Raw genomic sequence first — 18,564 nt, forward strand, 5'->3', positions numbered from 1 at the left:
CCCCAACTTGAAGCTGTAAATACTCCCCACTTGGGAGGGTGATTGATTGTGAGGAAGGAAGGAGTACTTGGCAGCCTCTAGTACAAAGTAAGCAGTGGCTGTTGTTAATAATTAATTTGATTACTCTATGAGAAAGTGACTGCCCTGGAGGGACTAGAGTCCAAAAGATCTTGTCGTTCTTAATTTCTTATCTTTCAGCACAATTTAGCTTTCATGTTTATATAAAAAAAATATAATACAACCATATATAGAAAAATATATAATACAACCAACAGAGTTAACTTTTTTTTTCTTAAATCAAGAATAAAAGACAATAGCCGGGCAATGGTGGCACACACCTCTAATCCCAGCACTCAGGAGGCAGAGGCAGAGGCAGGTGAATCTCTGAGTTCAAGACCAGCCTGGTCTACAAAGTGAATTCCAGGACAGCCAGGGCTGTTACAGAGAAGCCCTGTCTCTAAAAACCAAAACAAACAGAGAAAAACCCAGAAGAAAAACAAACAAACAAACAAACAAACAAACGCACAGGGATGGATGGTGAGACAGCTCAGTGGTTAAGCAAATTTGCTGCTCTTGCTGATGACCCAGGTTCAGTTCCCAGTATGTTGGCTCACAACCATCTGAAACTCCAGTTCCAGATCCAGTGCCCTCTTCTGACCTCCTTAGGCATCATGCATGCATGTAGTGCACAGACATATATGCAGGCAAAACACTCATACATATAAAATAAAGCCCAAATTCTACAACAAAGATAACTCAAATAACACTTCAGCATGTTCTTCCTTTCACGCTTTCCCATATATGTTTTAAATAGTTCTATATCCTGGTTCTCCAGCCCCCTAACACTTAATTGTATGTGTACTTTCCCATGTCAAGTATTCTTCAAAAAACATACTTTTTAAATGACTTCAGACTTTTCCTTAAGTAATAATTTCCCTAAGGCTAAAGCATTTAGATTTTCTTGTTTTAAATTTATAAATATCACTATAGTCAATGTGTTCCTATAGGACCTAGGTTTGCATATCTGTCTTTTAAGGTACACTGATACAGTAAATAGTCCAGTGTGGTGATGCATGCTTGTAAGCCCAGAATTTAGGAGGTCGAGGTAAGGTACTTTTGGAGTGGGAGACAAGTCCAGAGCTATGTCGTGAAATCCTTGCCTCAAAATTATTTATAAATCAAACAGGTAAATATATATCCATGATTGTAAAACTCTTAAAATTGTACCTAAGTAGATGGGCATGGTGACACATACCTTTAAATCTCAGCATTCAGGGGACCAAGGCAGAAGGGTGTCTGTGAGCTCAAGGCCACCAAAGTCTATAAAAGTATGTTTCAGGCCAGCCTGGACTACAGTGAGACACTGACACACACAGATACACGCAGAGTGATTTCCAGGGCAGCCAGAGCTACTTATAAAAAAAGTCACAAGGCTTAGTAGCAAATGCCTTTAATCCTAGGACTAGGGTGGCAAGAGACAGGCAAGTCTATGAGTTCAAGGCTGCCTGGTCTACATAGCAAGTGGGATCCTGCCTTTAAAAAAAAAAGAAAAAAGAAAAAAGAAAAAAAAAAGTTAAAGTGTTTGCTAACAACACTTGAGTATCAGTCCCACCATGCTCTCAACCAGCCCATGTATGTATTTTTTTTTGGTTTTTTGAGACAGGATTTCTCTGTGTAGCCCTGGCTGTCCTGGAACTAGCTCTGTAGACCAGGCTGGAGTATTGGGATTAAAGGTATGCTCCATCATCACGCAGAGCCATGTTGTATAATATATATACACACACACAGCCAGGATGGAAGTACCTTATATACAGACTCTCAAAGTTTCTAATGAATTAAGAAATACAAAGAAAAGGGGTTGGCCATATGGCTCAGAAGGTAAAGGTACTTGCCACCAAACCTGATGACTTGAGTTTGATCCCTAGGACCCACATACTGGAACAGTCTCTGATCTACATACTTGTGTGTGTGTGTGTGTGTGTGTGTGTGTGTGTGTGTGTGTGTGTGTGTTCCCGTTCCCTGAAAAATTAAAAAAAAAAAAAGAAAAAGAAAAAAAAAGGAAAGTATGCTGATTGTGTGGAACAAGCCTACTGTAATCCCACACTTAGGAGGTAGAGGCAGAGATTGTCATCAGTTTCAGTGTAGCCTGGGACACAACATGAGATCCTATCTCAAACCCACTACCCAAAGAAGTCAATAATAATAAAGCTAACTTACAAAGGTCTGTGCATAAGAGAGTATTCTTTGTCAATATATCACAGGTCTAAAAGTTACCACTGCCATTTTTCAGTCTCTGTGGCTTAATTCCGGGCACATGACTATAGCTGGGGCCCACTCCTCCAACAGTCAGAAACCTGCCTTCCTTTTTCATTTTCCATAAAAGTTGTATCTGCATTCAACTGACCAATCAGAGGGAGACATTTCCTAGAGCCCAGCAACACTAAAGACACATCAGAGTCCCCAGCTCCCTCTGAGAGGGGAGGGACTAGCAGCACTCTCCTGCAGCAGAACCCACCCCACCCAGGGTCCTCTTGCTGTGAGCCATTCTGCTCAAGACATAGATTTCAAAACTCCAATAATCTTGTTTTAATGCAGCACTGACTTTCATTTGTACACAATCAATTTGTTACTGAACAAAGAGCCCTTTTTAATTACCTGTGGCAATTAACAGTGACCATTTCCTTTTGTCTCATGCCTAATACAGGTTGCAAGAGATAAATCCATGATCTTGGCCTTTCATTTAAACACAGATAGGAAAAGGTTCAATACAATGTATTTTTTTCCTTCATCTCCATTTTATGTGTATGGGAGTTTTGCCTGCATGTATGTTTGTGCACCATGTGTGTCTGGTGTCCACGGAGGCCAAAAGAGGGCACCTGACCCCTGGAACTTGAGTTACAGATGGTTATGTGCCATCATGTGGGTGCAGATAATAAACCCAGGTCCTCCAAAAGAATGTATTCTTAAATCTTCTGTACTTAGGAAAGCTATGCATTAGCTATAGCTGGCTAATATACTCTCACTCCAACATTGTTTACCAATTGCAACTCAAAAGTTACAAAGTAATTACAGTGAGCTGGGTTAGCAAAATGGCCAAGTGGATGAAGGTACTTGCCACCAAGTATGACAACCTGAGTTTGACTGAGTTCGATCTCCACCAGGTCCCACATGGTAGAGAGAACTGACTCTCATAACTGGTCCTCTGACCACACATAAACACACACATAAACACACACACACACACACACACACACACACACACACACTAATACACACAAATAAATGAACACATGTGATAATTATAGTCAGCAATGGAACAAACAAGAAATAAGGAGTAGTGTTTTTCTCTCCACATATCTGCATTCCTATGTCCTTTTAATGTTTTTCTATTAGTTGACTGCTGTGCTAGAAATGGACCCCAGGACTTTGTGCATGCTAGACCAAGACTACCAATGAGCTACATACCTTTCTCCTCATTTTTATTTTTAATTGTAAATTGACAAATTGTGGCAGTATTCTATCTGTACATTTCTAGTTGCCTAAAGAATGTTCTCAAAAGAGGAAAATCTTGGCCTTAAAAGTCAGTGGTGGAGCGCATGCCCAACAGTTCCTCCCCAGCACCAAAAAGACTCACTCAAGAGGTACTTAAATATCTTTTGGTCTCCCAAGAAAATAGAGTTAAAAGAAAATACAGAGTTAAGCCGGTAATGGTGGTGGTGCACACCTTTAATCCCAGCACTTGGGAGGCAGAGGCAGGTGGATCTCTTGATCCAGCCTGGTCTACAAAGTGAATTCCAGGACAGCCAGGACTGTTACACAGAGAAATTCTGTCTTGAAAAATCAAAAATTAATGAGTTAAGCAGACAATACTTGGCCAAACATTTGTAGCTTCTTTCTGTTAGACTAACTTAATTTTACCTAATTTTGTGATACCTGGATTTGAGTCTGGAACAAAAATAAAATTCTCAAACTTGTCATTTTTGTCTAGCTGGCTAGACAATCGTGCAGAGTAGGAGCCATCTGATAAAAATCCCTTCTCTCCACAAGAAGGACAAACAATCTGCCCTAACCACACAGCTAGTAAGTTCAAAGGGTCAGAATGGGAGGGCTTTTTTTTTTTTTAACATTTTTTCAGCTGGTTTGGCTTTTTGGGTGTTTTAGAGATAGGATCTCATGTAGCTCAGGCTGGCCTTAAACTCATTAAGTAGTTGAGGATTGCTCTGAACATCTGATCCTCCCCTCTCAAGCACTGGGACCATAATGTACGCAACTGTGCTTGGCTTTGCCAACATGTTTTTACAGCATGGGAAGCTTTCTCTCAATGGCTCAATTTCAATCACCAACTCACTACAGTGACCAGGAAAAGGGTATATTCCAAGTCAGGAGAAGGCCCGAGGAGAACAAAGATTAAGGAAGACACTACAAGAGATGCACAAGTCACAACTGCCGCAGAGTCCATAACACAGAGTCCATAATCACAAGGGAAGGTCAAGGATTGAGGCAAGTTGGCTAGTTCCAGCAAAAATGAATAGTACATTTCTGTAATGATGCTTTGTGGCTGAAAGTGCACAGTTCTCCACTAAGCTCAGTGGTGTTCCTCAATATCAGAGATGCCCATAAATGAAAAGTCAAGATTGACAGCTGCCCATTTATTTTTAAGACTTCTTTATAGATAAATTCTTAAGTGTTTTATCAAAAGTGTTGTATCAAAAGTTTAATAGAAATAAACTTTTGGGAAGATGAACACCAATGATTTGTTTGTATTTCTTAATACCAGCAATTCAAGTGCTATTCAGACCATTGCTATTTGAGAGTCTAGGTCAACAATGACTCAGCTTGAGAAATTCCCTACCATTTTATAAAAGAGGTGTAAGCTGAGTTATGCAGCTAACACAATCTGGAGAGCCCATCCCCCCACGTTATAAACTAATTTCCATGTGAATGGCTGAGAAAGTGGCAGTGTTTATTTTCTACTGAAAAAAAAAAAGTATCCTGTTCAATCTCCTCCAAGCCCAAGAAAAGCCCCATCTCAATTCTGTTTTAGGACATAACAAGGGCAAAAGGGGGCTCCAAGCCCCAGCCCCAGCTCTTCTAGCAGCATGTTCTGCTGAATGGAGTCTACATCAGGGCTGGACTTCAGACTTCAGACAGTGGTGTCCAGCCCAGTGGAGAAGCAAGCTGTCCCCAGCCCTAATTCATTAGGACAAAGCCTAGACAGAAGGCAGGCTCCTGCTCTTGTGTCCAATCATCTTCTAATATGGCAGAAGCCTACATCATCACCTCAGGCAAACCTTTCTTTTGCCCACCTGCAAACAGGGTACTGATTTTCAACTAGGTTCTACCAAACTCCAGGACCCACGATGGCATTTCTGCCATCCCTCTACAGGCAAAGAATCTTGGGGTTTATGAAAGACAGAAAATGTAAGTAAGCGAAGCAAATGACTAATCAAATGCCACACAGACTGGATAGATTACAGCAGATGTGGTAGTGCATATCTGCAATCCAAGATTCTCCGAGAGAGGCAAAAGGATGACTTGAAAGCTACCCTCAGCTACATATCTAGATAGAGGCCTGTCTGGGCTATGTGAGAGCCCGTCTCACATAAATAAAAATATACATAAATAAATAAAGACACTATTTAGATTGCCAGGTGGCAAATGACAACAGTCCTAGGAGATTGCAAGAAGTCCAACACCTTTCAGGAGACTGCCTCAGACCAAGGCTGGAAAAGCAATCCCGACTACATTGGCCACCTCCAGCTGTGATGATCCGATCTGCTCTATCATCTCGGGAAGATAGACCACATACACAGCCATGAGGCTACGGCTCTCCATCAGCTGTGTAACCTTACACCCTTCCCAAACTGTCCTTTTCCAAAAGTCCCTATTCCAGCCAGATACTGGCACCATCTATGTGGTACGAAGAGCAATGACGGTCTCTGACTTGTTATTTGTCCTGGGGCAGCATCAGGCCAATTAAAAAAGGAGGTGATGGGCAAGAGAGAGGAGACATAAGTACAAAGAAAGGTTAGTTTTACAAAGGGGGGGGGAGGAGCTAAGAAAAGACTAGTTCTAGAAATCTAGACAGGGTTAAGAGCCCTTGAAGACATGCTAGGACATTTAAAAGTCATCTGCTGCGGTCTTACTTCACACCCCACCCCCACTGGCACAGGAGCCGTTCCAGAAGGCCAAGGCTACCACCTCACATTTCTGTAGCACCTAATTCCATCACGAAAGCAAATGTCAATTCCAGTATTGGAGTCTCCACAACCATGAGAGAAACCTGACAGGTTTTGGAACATTAGTTCTCAGTTTAGGAGGAAAAGCGGCTCTTTGTTCTTTCTGTCCCTCCTCTTCCATTAATGTGGACTCCGCTTTACACAGAACTCTTTAGGCTGTCAGTGTTAGGAAAACTCTGGAAACACACACTGTAGTGGTGCTGCACACACAGTTGTTCCTATTCTTAATTAGGTGTCGCCTCCACATGACGAGGAATGAAAAATAAGACAACTAAGTATTAAAATACTGACGTGGAGAATACAAAGTCTAAAATAAATTCAGGAGAGTAATTGTGACACGAGGCCAAAGATGCATGGCTGGAAACAGACCGAAGCGCCACACAGCATCAAACTCCCCAGACTCTCCTTGTCAGAGCTTAAAATCCTGCAGTTCTGTCAGGGGCAGGACGAGCCTAGCAATGGGCAGGACACCGGCTTCCAACCACAGTACACAACTGAGAAGATAAAACAAAAAACAAAACAAAAAAACCCAAACCCTACAGTCCTAAAATGTTAGAAGAGCCACACAGACCTATTATGCAGCCCCTAAATGCTCCAACACTGGATGAGTCAATGGTCTAATTCTGTAGATGACAGTGAAGGTTTTTTATTTCAAATGTGTTCACACAGAACTATTTCTAAGCAGGTGCTGAAATAAACAATCTGATCAGGGCTCAGTTAAGAAAGAAAGTCCTTCCAGTAAGTGTGCCTCCACAGCTGGAGAGCTGTTTTAATATGCAACTGCCCTAAGCCACAGGGAGGGGAACAAAAACAACAAAACAGACTTGATTTAGACTGACTTAAATAACATAAATATACCTACAACACACCAAAGGTACTCCCTACCAAGTTAAAGAAGAATGTGGTCAAATGGCTTTTTTTTTTTTAATGAAAGACACCTACCTCTGAATGAATTTTCTAAATCCCACCAGAAAAATCATTGGGGAACTTGAACACAGGAAAGGCACAGCTCACAGACCTCAAGTATGTCCAAATCCTTTTTCATCAGCTAGTTCTTGGCAACCCTCTCCAACTCTACCCAACCAGGTCCTTCATAATGCCTGAGGGATATCAGATTCTCTCACTGGTTCCTGCTCCTGGTTCCTCAAGAGCCCAGTAACAGTAACACCAATCTGGGCTCCTGTGGCTGAGAGTGCCGGCAAGAACAGAGGGCAGAGATCTGAGTGACACTTGGCACTTTCTTTCAACAACAACCACAACCACAACCACAAAGTGCTTTCCACACCCAGGCTCTCACCATTTTGAAGACCAGGAAGCTGGACCCTTCCAGGGAGCAGAGGTGAAAAAGGAAGAAGAAACCCACTGGGTCTAGCCCCACCCTCAAGGTCATGGCATTAACCAAAGGCCAGGAGGGAAGGCAGAAGGCTGCTTCTGAGGGAGGACCAGAGCAGTAAACACCAAGTGTGGCCACAACACCCCCGGGGACCTGCAGAACTTGAGAACATTTCCCTGGCCTAGAGTAAAACAACTTTTCAGCTGGGAAAAAAAAGAAAAAGAAAAAGCAGCATACTCCTGAACAGTGCCCAGCGGTGCTGGTGCAGAGGTGGCAGAGGTCTAGTGGAGTGTCTACAACTGCAGAGGCACGGAGGGAAGTGAGAAGACTCAAGAGCTGTGAGCAGCTGCAGTAGTCCCCTTCCCAAGGACACAAGGCTGTGAGGCTCAGAGGGCAGATGGGGCAATGGATGAGGCCTACCCACCATCACTAACCTTGGTACCAATCAGAGAAATGGGAAGAAGCTTCCAAACTGCAGAGAGTTGCAACCCTATCTACCCCTCCCTACCTCTGCAGCAGATCTCAGAACTTTGGGGATAAAATCTGAAACACTCTGGGCTCCACAGAGAATCTGCAATTCTCTGGATCAGTGCCTAGAGAACCTGGTCCCAGCCTACCTTGGCAAATGCTGAGAGATGCGTAACAGGTAAAAACAGACCTAAAGGGGGATATCCTCCATGGGGAACCTGTTGGCAATAGATAAGGAGCCCCAAGAAGCAGGTGTGATATTAAATGTTAGAAAGGGAGCCTGACAGGCCATGAAGAAAAGGCGGAAAGCCACAAGGGAGGTAGGCAAGAAGTCAGAGGAAAGGAACGGGAGAGGGGCATGGAGAGAAAATGAGCATCTATTCAAGATCTTGGAGGTGCCAAGAAAGGGGGATGGGAATAATAAGAAAGGAATGATTAATAAGACCCCTTCAGGTTAGAACTGAGGAAGAGGGCTTAAAAGGAGGTAAGAGTCAGAGCAAAATAGGGACAGCGAATGAACAAAAAGTCATCCGGTGAAAGGCTGAATGGGGGAGGGGGGTTAGACCTGAGAGGGGCCAAAGGTGGGACATAAGCAGATCATTTTAGAGATGATCACTTTGACAGGGACGGCAATAGTAAAGTTAAAAATGGGTCCAAAATATGCAAATGGACAGCTCCAAAAGGGAGCTGTGGGAAGGGGGCACCTACTACAGAGAACGAGAGGAAAAAAGGCGAGCCCAGGAAATGCAGAATGGGAAAGGGATGAAGGGTCAGAGCCATCTGAGGTGCAGAGACACACCAGGAGCAGGAAGCCATAGGCAGCAAGTCCTAGGTGGAGAGTAACCTACTGCAGACAGGCTAAGGGGGAGGGGGGGCAAATGAATGGAGCAGAGCAGAGGAGCGGTGGGAAAGGGGCAGTCAAAGAAAACAGAGAAGCAGAGAGAGGGCACAATTAGGATGGAGTCAGGGTTAAGGGCAGAGGTCTGCTAAAGGGAACGGCAGAAATGAGACACCCCGAAGGACAGAAAAGGGGGTAAACGAAGAGGCGGAAAGCCAGGCACTGAAGGGTGTGCGTGCAAGATCGGAGCTCCGGCAAGGGGCAGAGCTGGCAGGCAGAAGGGTCTGGAAAAGCAGACAGGGTCTGAATGGCAATCGGGAGCAAGCACTGAGATGGGAAGGAAGCCAGCAAGCACAGAGTATCTAAATCCGTGAACGGTTGGAGAAGCCTAGGGGCATGCCGAGAAGGTGCAGCAGATTCCGTGGTACGGCCGGGGCAGAAATGTGGGGCAGTTGGGCCCAAGGGGAAGGAGGAATTATGTCCAAAGCAAAGACCGGAGGGCAGCAGTGCCTCTACCAACAGAGGTCTAGCACGGATCTCCACGGAGGTGAAACCGCAGGTCCTAAAGGGACAGCTCCTGGGGATGCAAGAGGTTCTAAGTCAAGAATAACAACAGTAGATAGGCCAAAGAAGGAAGACGGTGACCTCACCCCAAAAGTGATGTTAACAGAAAACAGATAAGGTAAGAGGGCCATGGATGTCCAAAGTGGGAGCCAGAAGGGACACAGAGGGGTCAATGAGGAGGTAGGTCGCCCCAGGGGCACAGCCGACTCCAGGAGGCAGCGAAGGGTATGTCTGGGGGGGTGGGAGTGGGGAAGGAGACGGCTCAGAATTGGGAGTCGGGTATCTCGAGTGGAGGCTGAGAGACACCGCGATCCCCCATCGGGTCGCGGTGGGGCGTGTGGAGGCAGACGCCGGGATTGCAGGGCTGCGGGGACAGTGGCGAATAGGAAGGGCAAGGCGAGCCGCGCGGGCCGGGCCCGGGCATGCAGCGGCTGGGACGCGGGGACCGCGGGGCGCTGGGGGGGCGCTCCCTCCCCTCCCCCTCCGGCTCCTCCATTGTTCGCGGGCTCCGGGCCCCGCGGTCCCCGCCTTTCCCCCCACCCTCGGATCCCGCAGCGGGGCGGCGCCCGGCGCCTCGCCCGTCCCCACATTCCCCTCCGCCAGCTCCGCCGCACTTACCAGCCTCGGGGGCGCCCTCAGCGCGGTCCCGGCCTCCGCGATCCCGGCCGCAGCAACGGCGGGCCCGGCGCCATGTTCCCCTGGCGACTCGTTCCTGAGGCGGCTGTAGCGGCGGCGGCGGCGGCTCCGGCGGCGGGGGGCCGGGCGGACCCTCCCTCGCGGGCTCCCTCCTCCGCCTCCTCCACCTCCTCCTCCTCCTCCTCCTCCTCCTCCTCCCGCCGCGCCGCGGCTCTCCCTCGGGGCGGGGGGCGGGGAGGGGAAGGGGGAGGGGCGGGAACCAGGGGGAGGGCGGACCAGCCTCGCTCGCTCGCTCGCTCCCTCCCTCCCGCGCAATGGCGGCGGCGGCGGCGGCGGCGGCACCTCCTTCCTGCGGCCTCCGCCGCGGCCGTGCGCGCGCCCCGCGGAGACCCTCTGGCTAGTGCGCGTGCGTGTGTGAGGTGCCAGCGGCGCGGGGGCGGGGGCGGGGGCGGGGGCGGGCCGGGGGTGGGGTGGGGTGGGCGGTGGATAACGGCCCGACAGGGACACGCGCGCCGCGGACAGGGGCCCGGGAGGACGAACACGCGCGGGCACGAAGGGCGCCAGTGCGCGTGCGCGCCCGAGGGAAACGCCGGGAGCCCAGCAGCAGCGGCGGCGCGAGATTCACAGCGCGAGGACACCCGCGGACCGGCACAGGAGGGCGTGGGGTGGGCCGCGCGCGCGTGCGCGTGCGCGTGCGCGTGCGCGGGGACGGCGCTGCAGCCTGCGAAGCGGCCAGAGGGAGGGCCCGCAAGGGGCGCGCACGGCGTCGCGCGCTCCCGGCCGCCCCTCCCCACGCACACACCGCCCCGCGCCGGCTTCGGGAGAAAGCCAGCTCTGAGAGGCATGGCCCGGCTCCTGAGGGCGGGGACCTAGGGCTCCATCCCGCTCGCGCGGGACCTCAGCATCCAATGGGAGGCAGGAGGAGGTTGGGTTCGCCTCGTCCAGCAGCAGCCTCGGGATAACGGAGGTGGGCGGGCGGGGGGGCGGGGGGGGGGGGGGGAGTGGAGAGAAGGGTGGACGTAACGTGGGGTGGCGAGGCGGGGCTGTGAAGGAGGGAGCGTACCCTGCGAGGGAGCTGATTGGCCAGGGGGAGGGGGCGTGGTCCTCGGCAGCCCAATCCGGGCCTCGCAGTTGGCCGGCCCGGAAGAGTGGGCGGGGACAGAGGGCACGTGCTCTTTCCCGGGCGCTGAAGAAAAAAACCTGTGAGCCTGGCGCGTTGATACAGGTTACTTACTGGTGATTCCACCCAGTGCTTTGGTTCCGGGCAGAGGGCAGGCCTTGCATTGCAACCCTGGCCTCCAGATCAGCATCGGGCAAATGACGGCAAACCATATGTCACTTTGGGTGCTTTCAAGGGAAATGCTGATGTGGAGAAAGGGCTCCCCTCTAACCTCTATTCCTCTGGGAGCCCTCCGGAAGGGTGGATTGTGAAAGACAGGCCTTCCCGGCGCCCCAACTGTGTGTGTGCAATGCATGAAGGAAGCACGTGTTTCCAATTCAACATTGCCCTTCTTTCCAGTCTTCTGTCAAGTGGGATAATAGTCCCCAACTCAAAGGGTCGCGGGGAGAATTAATGAGTTGTAATAGTCCCTGTGGCCATGATTCCTCAAACCACTAGAATCCTGTGAAACGTGGGGAGCTTCCCCCTATACACTAACATCTGTAATAGTTGATGAATTACTCTCAGCAAGGCATCAACCACAACAATAATAAAACGACTATGAATATATTAGACTAGTGAGAGTAATGTGAATGTGATCTCTTCAGAGTCAAGACAGGTATTTATAGCTCCTTCTTGGCTAACTAAAACATCAGAAGCACCATGGGAGTTAGGGGAGAACTATGGTGTCTTTAAATGTATAGGGGAGTGGCTGGCGTCGGGGAATGACTTCCACATACTAAGAACTCAGTACGTGTTGCTAAATAAAACTACACGTGCTCAAATTTTAAAATTTGAGCAATGAAGCAAAGGAAGCCTCTCAAAGTTTTAAGTTAGGAGGGCGGGTTCTGGTGGTGTGGGCTGGAGAGATCAGTTAAGAGTGGGTTCTTCCCTTGCAGATGGACCCAACTTCAGTTTCCAGCACCCACATCAGGCAGTTCATTAGAACATGTAACTCCAGCTCCAGAGGAACCCGAAGCTGTAGCCTCCCTGGGCACCTGCACTCAGGTGCACAGATACTCATATAGACACATAATTAAAAATAAAAAATAATCATTACCTGGGCTTGAGAATAGAACTCATTTGTAGAATGCTTGCTTGCATACACAAGGTTCTGCGTTCCATTCTCAGTAAAGAATGTCTCAAAGTAAATAAAAATAAAGATAATTTCCATTGAAATTTTTCTCACTAGGTATCCCTGACTGCCCCAGAATTTACTGTGTATCTTAGACTGAAATTGAGTGTGTGGCATCCCACTGCCTCTGCCTCGTGAGTGATGGAAAAGAATGATGTTGGCACTGCACAAAGGAACACAAGAATAAAGCAAAAATAACTAAGCAAGGAAATTTATTATTACCATCATCATCATTATTAATTTTGCAAAAGCGATGCTTGCAGGGAGGTGTCAAGATGGACCAGAGATGAAGACCACTGGGAGCGCTTCACGACTGCCTGAAACTCCAGTCCAGGGAAACTGATGCCCTCTTCTGGCCTCCCCAGGAACTGCAGAGATATACGCAAGCAAAACACCTATGCAATTAAAAATAAATCTCTACAAAGTGAGTGTGTGCGCGCGCGCGCGTGCGTGCGTGCATTTGTGTGTGTGTGCGCGCTCACGCGCTTGTGCCAAACCCAAACCCAGTTCTTGAGCACACATAGATTCAGTCTTTTATTCCTGATGGAGGTGACTTTGTCTTATCCCATTGATGGGAACTCAATCTGACAGGATTGGCTAATCAACTGGTTAGAGGGAAAAGGGGAAATTTCAGGAAACATGGGCCCTTGTTGGACTACCTACCTGGGATAGGAAACAAACAAATCCTATTTCTCACATGAGTGCATGCACTTACCACAATCCAGAGTTCAGAAAACTATCTTTATGACACCCTTGCTGGACTGGAGAGATGGCACAGTGGTTAAGATCACTGGATGCTCTTCCAGAGGACCTGAGTTCGATTCTCAGCACCATATGTAAGGTGTTCTGGGGTTCCGATGCCCTCTTCTAGCCTCCACTGGCACTGAGCACGAATGTGGTGCACAGGTATACATTCAGGCAAACCACTCATTCAATAAATAAAAGTCCTCCCCCCCCACCTCACCCCCCCCTCCCCCGTCTTGTGAGTTATGTAAACAGACAGCGTCTCGCTCTCAACTTGTGTTTTCTCCTTTTTGGAATTTGTCACCTTTTCTTCAAGTCCCAAGTTGAAGCCACTTCCTCAGAATGGCCTAACAGATGTGGCCTGATCCTGGGTCTGTAATAAATGTATATACTGGGCAAAGGGTGCAGTTCAGCTGCCAGATTGCCCGCCTAGCATGTCCTGGGTTCAGTCACCAGCATCACATAACCCCGGTGTGATGGCACACACCTATAATCACAGCCCTTTGGAGGTATAGGCAGGAGAATCAAAAGCTCAAGGTCAACTTTGGCTACACTGTGAGTTCCAGACCAGCACAGTCTATGTGAGACCCTGGCTCAACCAAAAATATATATAAGTAAATGTTAATGAATAATTAATTGAATGTTAAACAAAAGGATAGTGGGCATTCAATCTCACTGTCATTAAAAAAGACAAAGTCCTTGTCTGCTCCCTTCCATTTTCAGATGCCCCCCCCCCCAGGCTGGGTCAGGTGGTCCCTCTAGGATCCTAAAGCCCCTGGACCACCCTGGGTCTTTTCTGTCTCTTAATTATTCTTTCCTATCGCATAACAGCAGGCTCACAATCACCATCAAAGTCTCTAGTAGGTCGAAGCAAAAGGGAGGAGCTCAGGAAGTGTTTTGTTGTTGTTGTTGGGTGAAGGTACCTTTGGGCAGGGTTTCCCAGCTCTGTAATTCTTTCCAGTGCTTAAGAAGGAGAATCGTAGCTGAGTAAGCCAACGACAGGAAGCAGGCTTCCCCGGGGGCAGCCACCCCCGCGAACCCAGCTCCCCTCCACTCCAGGATAAACAAACATCCGACTAAACAATTAGCTGACAGAGAGAAGAGCGGGCTGCCGGCTTGGCTCTCTATCAAGATTTCCCAAGCATGGCCCTGCAGGCCCAAATAGCTGGAGGTCACGTCAACCAAAGAGCGAGGGACCAAACAGGGCTTCAGGTCTGGACGCGTATCACAGAGATGGATACGCAAGGGAGGAAAAAAAAAAATACACACCGAAGTTTTCAGAGAAATTAGCGATGATGGGACATATTCAGTCTCCATTCCGACAATTAAAGAGAGGGTAGCGACTAGGGCCGAGCATGAGCAAGAAGTCAATGATCCTACAGCGCCGCCTACTAGCAGAGCAAAGAAAACCGCATCTCTCTAAAGCTGCGGGAGAATACGGCAAATGATGAAATCTTCTGCCATTGGGCGGAAAGGCAGCCAATCACGTAGAAGGAATGAGAAGCGGGGATGCTGGCTGTCACCGCAGAATGACTCAAGACATGTAGTGTACAGTGCGCCAGACATTTGATGGAAGGTTGCACGATGAACCTATTTCTATAAGTTTGTAAAATTAGTCGTGCATGGCATAATCCCAGAATTTAAAGGGGAGAGGCTGGAGGATTGGAAAAGTTGACGCCAAATTGATTGGTGAAGTGAATTATATAGGCTAGCCTGGGCTATGCAAAGGCAGCATGGGAAACATAGCGAAACCCTGCCTCAGAAAGCAAGAGTGAGGAGGAAGGGAGATGGAATAAATTTAAGTAACGTAAATTTGAGTAAGGCACAGTTCATACCTTGTTGGTTTTGAGGCCATTTGCTTTTTGGTAGTGGGATGGCAAAGGCAAGCTCTCTACTAGTGAGCTACATCTTCAGGTTCCTTTTTTTTTTCCCCCGAGACAGGGTTTATCTATGTAGCTTTGCGCCTTTCCTGGATCTCACTCTGTAGACCAGGCTGGCATCGAACTCACAAAGCTCCACCTGCCTCTGTGGGTGCTGGGATTAAAGGCGTGTGCCACCACCGCCCGGCCGTCTTCCGGCTTCTTTTACCTTTTATTTCGAAGCAGGATCTCACCAAGTTGTCCAAGCTGCCCTGTCTATAGTCCTTACAAGCTTGAATTTTCAATCTTCCTGCCTCCCTCCTCTGAAGATGCGGAGCGCGTGCCATCAGGCTTTACTTTGTTTGAGGCAGGGTATTCTGTAGCAAAAGCTACCTCAGATTTGCTATGTAGCCAACACGGGCCTTGAACTTCCTATCCTTCTGCCTTCAACTCTAAGTAGTGGGATTTCAGGAGTGCATATCCAACCTGCTCAGGGAATACTTCTTTGTGACCAGTCTATAAATAAAGGAACCATGTTAGGTCATCTCTCAGATGCCTCTAATAATGCCTCCTTCACTTCTTCCTCTCCACAGCCAATGGGAACTGCTGTTAGTCATGACTTCCATTACTGTGGATTCCTTTTGCCTGTTTTAGTAATGTCTTAGTTAGGGTTGTGTTGTTGTGAAGAGACACCATGACACATGGCAACCAAGGAAAACCTTTTTTGTTTTGTTTTTTTGAGAGAGGGGTCTTTGTGTAGCCTGGGCTTCCCTGGAACTCACTCTGTAGACCAGGCTGGCCTTGAACTCTGAGATCCGCCTGCCTCTGCCTCCCGAGTGCTGGGATTAAAGGTGTGCACCACCACCTCCCGACATAAGGAAACATTTCATTGGGGCTAGCTTATACACCGGAGGTTTATTCCATTGTCATGGCTGGAAGCATGGTGGCATGCAGGCAGGCATGGTCTGGAGAAGTAACTGAGAGCTCTACATCTGGATCTGAAGGCAAGAGGAAGAGAGAGCAACACTGGGCCCTGGCTTGAGCTTCTGAAACCTTGAAGCCCACCCACCCTCAGTGACACGCTTCCTCCAACAAGGCCACACCTCCTAATAGTGCCACTCCCTATGGGCTTATGGAGGCCATTTTCATCCTTACCACCACAGCACTGCCTATAAATGTGCCGAGAGCTGCTGGTTGCAATGGCTTTACCAGGGGCTGTGGGAGTATTCAGCAGGTGACAATTAATATTTAACAGATCGACCCAGCAGACCCACCTGATGGGGAGCCCCACCTGACAACGCTGTAGAGTTACTGACTGCTATTGGCCGATTGCTCCCATCTGTAATTGTCTCATATGCCACCACTATGCCTCCCTAAAAAGAACAGTTGTGGGGTTCTTTCTGCAGCCCGTTGGTAGTGTGTTTTCCATCTTTGGGTATACATACTGCTGTGGATGGTCAGGAAGATGATTTCTGCTTAAGTTGTATAATTCTAATAATATTAGAATATTTTTCATAACTGATATAGGAAGTAAGAGTAGTCTCGGTCACAAAGACAGCTAGTTTTAGACTTCAGAACAAATTCAAAATAGACTAAGCTGCCCCTGCAGAAAATACACAAGAACAAGTGTTTATTGCTAAATCAAGGTCAGACTGTTTACATTGAGACATAACCCCCCTACAGTAATTAACTGCATGTATTGTACTGCTGGTCTCAAGGTTCAGCCACCTAATTGTTTATTGCTAGTCCTGAATTTCAATGTAATTTTCTGTCTGGGAACGCTAACCACTCAGGCTATGTGCTTGGCCAAGCATTACTCACTGGCCGGTCAACGTGACCTACCTAGCCTGAGAGAAACTGTGTGACTTAGCATGTGTTATGAGAATGGATTGGACCCTGAAAATGTAACATATAATTGTCCAGAGTTTGGCTGTGAGAGGGTAGTGAGTGTGTGTGTGTGTGTGTGTGTGTGTGTGTGTGTGTGTGTGTGCAGAAGGAGCTGAGAAAAGAGAATGGGTAACTAGGCAGGAGAGAAAGCAACAAAGATTTTCAGAAAGACATTCTGAGATGTATGTATGTTAAGAGATGTAGCTGTGTGGAGACAGATTTTCAGTGAATGATTTTTTAACATTGAAGTAAAAGAGAAAGTTGCCATTAGAAAGCACAGCATGTGTGTTTCCTTATTTTTTCACCTCAGATAGAAAAAGTCTAGCTTTCAGATAGATAAGAATTTTTCCTAAGCTCTAGTTGCCTTCGTGGATTTTTTTTTTTTTTTTTTTTTTTGCATATGCTGGTCTGTAGCACAAATCCTAATTGGTCTTAATAATAAAAACCTGGAGCCAGATATCAGTGCAAATGCTGAAAGATCAGCAAAGGAGCCAGCCACTAGAGAGACTTCTTACCTTTACCTGAAGGGGATCCAGTTCCTGACTCCACCCTGCCTTAGTAATTCCTCTCTCCACCCAGCCATACCACTTCCTGTTTCCTCCTCCCAAGGACTGGGATCAAAGGCACAAGATCCCAAGTGCTGGCATTAAAGGTGTGTGCCACCACTGTCTGGCCTCTAGGGCTAGATCCACACTCTGATCTTCAGGCAAAATGTATTTGTTAAAGCACAAACAAAATATCACCACACTGGTGGTGATGGGAAGCTGGCCCTCCAGTTACCACTAACAATGGAATCCCCTGTAAGTACTTTCACAGATAGCTCTGTGGTATTAACTATTTCCTTGGAGCTTGAAACAGTCCACCCTGAAGGCAAGCTCCTTAAGCAGGAAAGTAAACAACTCATAATAGCTTCAGGAAGTCCCTGAAACTGAGCAGATTAACTCCCTCCCAATGTAAGCATGTGGAGCAGGAAAGAAGACTCTGAGAGAGACCAGCTGTCTGGAAGAAGCAGAAACCACCTGAGATGCCTGGAAGAGGTTTAGACCAACTGAATCAACCTGTTGAGCTGCCTGCAGGCTATGAGGTGTGCTCCAGGCTCCCATCTTTGTGAGCTCTCACCCATGCTGGGATGGGCTTTGGTGATACCACTGTCTTTGAGACACTTTTGCTTCTGTAAGTAATCCTCGAATACTCTTGTAAGTAACCCCGATAAAATTCACGGTTCAACAAGTTGGACTTTGATGGTAACTGTACTTTGGTCTCTTGTGGGATCCCTATCTGGGTTGAGCAAATGTGTACATTGTGTCTCCCCAGGAAATATGTGTCACACAAGCTCAGTCTTTTGAGTCTTAGGGTTTGTGAGGTCCAGCCTGGCCACTGTGTGTCAGGGTAGAACATTAGTTCTCCTCATGGTCATACTGTCAGACGCTACTTAAGAGTATAACAGCTGGGCAGGAGAGATGGCTCAGTGGTTAAGAGCACTGGCTGCTCTCCCAAAGGACCTGAGTTCAATTCCCAGCAACCACATGGTGGTGCACATCCATCTATAGTAAAATCTGATGCCCTCTTCTGGCACAAAGTTGTACATGCAGATAGAGTGCTCATATACATAAAATAAATAATTAAATCTTAAAAAAAAAAAGATGTTCACCAACGTCTATACTCATTCTGTAGCACACATTCACTTGCAGTCACACACAGG

The 18,564-nt window shown here is 47.6% G+C and overlaps 2 protein-coding genes across 2 annotated transcripts in view; one reads left to right on the forward strand and one right to left on the reverse strand.

Annotated features, from left to right (window-relative positions):
* Arhgap35 (Rho GTPase activating protein 35) overlaps window positions 1-10,225 on the reverse strand; it is a 109,255-nt gene extending 99,030 nt beyond the window's left edge. Inside the window, exon 1 of the mRNA XM_036180194.1 lies at window positions 10,061-10,225. The gene's annotated coding sequence lies outside the window, so the exon portion shown is untranslated. The remainder of the gene's footprint in view (window positions 1-10,060) is intronic.
* The window catches only part of LOC118578929 (carcinoembryonic antigen-related cell adhesion molecule 3-like), a 125,394-nt gene continuing 115,788 nt past the window's right edge, over window positions 8,959-18,564 (forward strand). Inside the window, exon 1 of the mRNA XM_036180195.1 lies at window positions 8,959-9,302. Within this exon, the coding sequence (XP_036036088.1) occupies window positions 9,275-9,302 (28 nt within the window). The 5' untranslated portion in view covers window positions 8,959-9,274. The remainder of the gene's footprint in view (window positions 9,303-18,564) is intronic.

This window comes from Onychomys torridus, chromosome 1, assembly GCF_903995425.1.
Source record: "Onychomys torridus chromosome 1, mOncTor1.1, whole genome shotgun sequence".
NCBI lineage: Eukaryota > Metazoa > Chordata > Mammalia > Rodentia > Cricetidae > Onychomys > Onychomys torridus.